Source organism: Galeopterus variegatus, unplaced genomic scaffold (genome assembly GCF_000696425.1).
Source record: "Galeopterus variegatus unplaced genomic scaffold, G_variegatus-3.0.2 Scaffold2506, whole genome shotgun sequence".
NCBI classification, from domain to species: Eukaryota; Metazoa; Chordata; class Mammalia; order Dermoptera; family Cynocephalidae; genus Galeopterus; species Galeopterus variegatus.
The window spans coordinates 102122-107440 of record NW_007728617.1 but is presented as its reverse complement, the minus strand read 5'-3'; the positions used below and the strand labels follow the sequence as shown (position 1 = coordinate 107440).

Genomic DNA, 5319 nt, shown 5'->3' with positions numbered 1-5319 from the left:
AGTTATTACGCGCCGCGGCCTCTGGTGCTTGGGCCGCCCTGAGGAGCCGGGGCCGGGCGGGGCGAGCTGACGGCCCCGGGTCGCTGAGGCCGCTGGAGAAGGAGGCGGCGGCCGAGCGGAGGCGCCCGTCCGGCAGACTCCGGGAGTCGGGAGGAGGCCGAGGGGACCATGTCCGGGAAGCGCTACCAGTTCTCTACTACCGAACGCGCCATCAAAGGTGCCAAGCGGGCCGGGTCCTCCGCGCCCTGCGGGAAACGGCCCCGGGCGACGGCTCGGGAGGGCGGGCAGGTAGGAGGGAGGCTGGGGCCCAGGCTGCGACCACCCCCGAGGAGCTCCGGCAGGGCTGTGGGAAAGGTGAGGACGGGCATCCCCCAGGGAGCTGCATCCCCCACGGGGACCCCGGCATCCCCTGTAGCGCCTAGACCGGTAGTTGGGTGGAGATCGGTGGATTAACCTCCAGGAGGGTTGACTTCCAGCAGGGTGGGGGCGACTTCTTCCACCACCCCTAAAGGGTCTGGATCCCCATCGTTTTGTTCTTTTTTTTTTTTTTTTTTTTTTTAAAAAGATGACTGGTAAGGGGATCTCAACCCTTGCCTTGGTGTTGTCAGCACCACGCTCAGCCAATGAGCAAACCGGCCATCCCTATATAGGATCCGAACCCGCGGCCTTGGTGTTATCAGCACCACACTCTCCCAAGTGAGCCACGGGCAGGCCCACCCATCGTTTTGTTCTTAAAGAAACGATCCCACTTTGCTGGTCTCTAATCTGGAGAAGCCATCTCGGATGGTGTGGGTAGGGAATCGAGTAGACTCTTCCAAGTCAGATCTTTCTTTAGGATCAGATCTTTCTTGACACTCCCCCCCATACCACCCTTTTTGAGGACATATACCGTGTTCCTTTCGGCCCACTTTCGCTAGGTCCTCGCAAATCACTGCTGTTACTAAAAGAAACTTAATAGGGTGAAATAAATGGAAATAGAACCATTTTATGAGGTTTGAAAGGGATTTACGGAGCTCTTGACATGATGTTGGTCTTTTATTTTCTCGTTGGCTATAGACATTTGGAGAATAATGTTGTCTGATTCAGATGTACTCCTGTATTAGCTTTTTGTTGTTGTTATAAGAACAAAACATAAAGTGCTCATTTCTAATCTTCTATTGTTTCTGCCCGTAAACTAATAAGACCGGTTAAACATAACCACTAATTTATGTGCTGCTTTTGTTCAGCAGTTAAGACTTAGGCACAGCCCTTCTCTCTCTCAAGTATTAACAATCGGGTTTGAACGCGCTATTTTGATAATAAGAAGGAAATATACTTAGGCCAGCGATGTTAGTGGCCTCTAGATGAATGGCTTAGCATTGTAGTGAGGAAAACTATTAAAATACTTTTTTTTTCCTTTTGGTATTAGAAGGAGGAAGGAAACTAAGGATTGGTGAGAAGAATACATTTTTTTAAGGGGATGAGCCCAGATTGAATGTTCAGGGAGGGAGAAAATTTTTAACATGTAACTTAGGCTCTTTTTTTTCCCCCTAGAAACATCAGCATCATAAATATTGATAATGTATACTACGTAATATTTAGTAAATATAATGGGATTTTTGAGATTTGTATCATTGGAGATTTAAGTGAATTGTTCATATAACTGACATTATCCCTTTAACAGCTAAATTATTTTGACCATTTTAGTGTAAGTCTTCATAGTACTCCTGTATAACCCATAAGGAGTATATAACCTCTCCTAAGATTCAGAATATAATAAACATAACCTTTTTTGATGAATCAAGGTCATGATTATGTACATTTATTTCTGTACCGTAGTGTTAATATGGCCGGTGCTTTCCCCTGTGTAAGAGTGTTGGCGCTTGCCTCCTGTACAGAAATGACCCCTTACTGCTATACCATTTTATTGTTTTGTCTGTTTTTAGTTTATCTCTCCAGTACTGTTCTCTGTCAGAATATGTCCTTACTGCCTTCTAATCCGCCACTTCTAAGCCGAAGTAGGCAGGGAAACCAGATAAACCAGAACTGTGTGTCAAGGCAGAATAAATAGGATCTGAGTGAAGCTTAGTGGCAGCCCTCACTCAGACCTTCAGGAATCTCAAAATCTGATCACCATTGCACCTTGTCATTTCCACCATAACAGGCCATAAGATATACAAGAAATATTGAAATGACCTTTTCAGACCTTTAAGTATAGAAGTAAAGTACTTATTTATTTATAGAAGTAAAACAAAACACTGTTAAAATGTAGGTGCTGGTTTATTACTAGACATGTTCATAAAGTGAACACCACTTTCATAGTCTGCATGACGTGAATTTGTTCTTTAGCAAAATTGCAAATTACTGGGCCGGCCCGGTGGCGCACTGGATAGTGCGCCGCTTGGGAAGTGCGGCGGCGCTCCCGCCCGAGGGTTCGGATCCCACATACAGACCGGTTCTCGCTCACTGGCTGAGCAAGGCACGGGAGCAACACCGAGGGTTGCGATCCCGTTGCTGGTTCCCGGTCCAGTACGGGGGCAACACTGAGGGTTGCGATCCGTTGCCGGACACGGAAAAAGACAAAAGACAAAAAAAAAATGCAAATTACTGTTTGTTGCGTACTTTTACGACTACTCTTAAATAAATGAAACATGACTTCAGGCCCTTAGGATGTGTGGATTTATCTCATATAAGCACTTTATTTATTTATTTATTTATTTATTTATTTTTTTGTCTTTTTCCATGTCCGGCAACGGATCGCAACCCTCAGTGTTGCCCCCATACTGGACCGGGACCGGCAACGGGATCGCAACCCTCGGTGTTGCTCCCGCGCCTCGCTCAGCCAGTGAGCGGGAACCGGTCTGTATGTGGGATCCGAACCCTCGGGCGGGAGCGCCGCCGCGCTTCCCAAGCGGCGCACTATCCAGTGCGCCACCGGGCCGGCCCCCTCATATAAGCACTTTAGCATAAGAACTTGAACACAGCAATTTTGGCTTCTTGGTGACCTATGTTGCTTTTTTTCTGGGTTTTCCAGAGTTCGAAACAGTTGAAATTTCTTTTAAGAAAATAAGGTTACAATGTGTACATAGCCAAGGTCCATTGTATTGGGTACTGAATCCTGGTCTGATGCGATTTTGTCTGGTCAGAGTTGTCTGCATTTATTCACAGCTCAAAAGCTTTTTCAGAGGTGATACCACACCTCAGTTATTTTTGGTTCTGTCATTTCCTGTAAACTTTAAAATCTGCTTTATTGTTTTCTTTGAACAAATCTTGGAGAAGAGTGGGTGGACAGGCGTGATTCATACTTGGGTACTTCAAGAAGTTCATGGAAAAGTAGAATTAAAAGATAATACTAATCTTTCCATCAACTTTTTGAAGTACCCTCATATTTTGTGTCCTTTAAACGGCAGCTTTCCCAAACTGAAAAAGAACGACACGGTTAGACAACCTAGGTTTTACTCCTGCTGCTGGAGCTGATTTGTGACCATGCCTTTTTTCTTCCCACCTTATCTTTCTACTTAACCTTTTTTTGCTCATCTGTAAAATAGGGTTAATAATACCTTTCTTGTCAAGTCTGGGTCTTGCAAATGACATGTGAAAAACTTAAGGTAGTATCATGAAACATGATAGTTTGATAATAGATTGCTTACTACATAAGTGGTTAGTAGAGATATCATTAACATTTGAAAAATATCAGAATTAGAAAGTATGTGAAATTATAACACAAGTTAGGAAACCGTTTTTAGTCAGGAAAATATCCATTCTGCAATATAAAGGATATTTGGGTGGCATCCCATTGGTAACAATTTGAAGAGACCAACACAGTTCTGTCTAGTACTTCTCTGGCAGCTGATTTCTTCTCTAGCAGGTGAAAGTGTTTATTTTATGTTTAAAAACTCTTATGATTTCACTCATTCATTAAATATGTTTTGTTTTTGGCTTTTTTTTGGCGGCCGGCCAGTAAGGGAATGGGAACCCTTGACGTTGGTGTTATCAGCACCACATCATTAAATGTTTATTGACTGCCATCTTCAAGGTACCCTAATAGGTGCTCGTTTGTTTCTTCTTTGATTGATTGATAGCTTGACTGATTTGCGGATGGCTGGTTTTGGGATCCGAACTTCTTTGCTTTGAAACTTTTCTGTGAGCCTCTAGAGCAGTCCGTATGCAGTGGGGCATCACTACTGGAATTTGGAGGAGAGAACTCGAAACTCAAATGATTGCATTGTGAAATTCTTTCAGCTTGATCCCTCCCCTACCCCCCCACCAGTTTCCAAGTTTCTTTGGCTGTCTGAAGAAAGTTTTTTTCTTTGACAATGATTTTTATTTTTATTTTTATTTTATTTTATTTTACTCTAGAGCAGTCCGTATGCAGTGGGGCATCACTACTGGAATTTGGAGGAGAGAACTCGAAACTCAAATGATTGCATTGTGAAATTCTTTCAGCTTGATCCCTCCCCTACCCCCCCACCAGTTTCCAAGTTTCTTTGGCTGTCTGAAGAAAGTTTTTTTCTTTGACAATGATTTTTATAAAACCACTTTATTCCTCTGGACTGACTGAATCTTTTTAGAAACAAGGAAATTTCGGTAGGAATTATATGACAGATACGGAGATCACATTGTCTAAATTTCTTATTTGGTGGCCGAACAGGATTTAACAGAAAAGTCGGACTTCTTTTCAGTGAGATGCTGATACATTTCTCCCATTCTCTTGGAATTCAAATACACTGTATATTCACAGAGTACTGTACAATTTGTAGCACACATAGATAGCTACTGATTCTTTGATATCCTGGCACTGGGAATATTGTGGCTATAGCCTTCTTAAAAGATTTTAAGAGTAATGTGGACAAAAATTGACATTTCCACAAGTATTCCCTGAACCCCATTTCAGTCTCTGGTACCTGTACTTCATTTTTTCCCACAGCTCTTGCCCCCTCTCTCCCTTTTTTGTTTCATGAGAATAGATTTATTGAGGGTTTAATAAATTTTTTTTTCTTAAATATAAGCTTAACCCTGCTAATTATAAAATTTGAAAGGCAGAAAAGGAAGAAAACAAAGATTTCATATATTCCTTCCAGAAACAACTTCAGAAACAACTGTTTTTAATACTTTCCTGTATTTCCATCTGCTGGTATATTTTGAATTCAAAGGAAAATGGATCATACACATTAAAGATTTTGTTATACAAATATTTCATATTATTTTTAACATAAATATTGTAATTCTACCTAAATACTTGAATGATGGTTCTTTTTTTTTTTTTTTTCCTTTTTGTCTTTTTTCGTGTCCAGCAACGGATCGCAACCCTCAGTGTCACGCCCGTACTGGACCGGGCGG

At 42.3% G+C, this 5319-nt stretch overlaps 1 protein-coding gene across 3 annotated transcripts in view; it reads left to right on the top strand.

Moving 5' to 3' along the window:
- Positions 1–11: 11 nt before the first annotated feature.
- Positions 12–5319, top strand: part of PPP3CC (protein phosphatase 3, catalytic subunit, gamma isozyme) — a 101960-nt gene continuing 96652 nt past the window's right edge. Inside the window, exon 1 of one of the 3 annotated variants that reach the window (XM_008582047.1) lies at positions 12–217. In XM_008582047.1, the coding sequence (XP_008580269.1) occupies positions 169–217 (49 nt within the window). In that variant the 5' untranslated portion in view covers positions 12–168. The remainder of the gene's footprint in view (positions 218–5319) is intronic. The other 2 variants (XM_008582045.1, XM_008582046.1) reach the window with 2 other exon arrangements.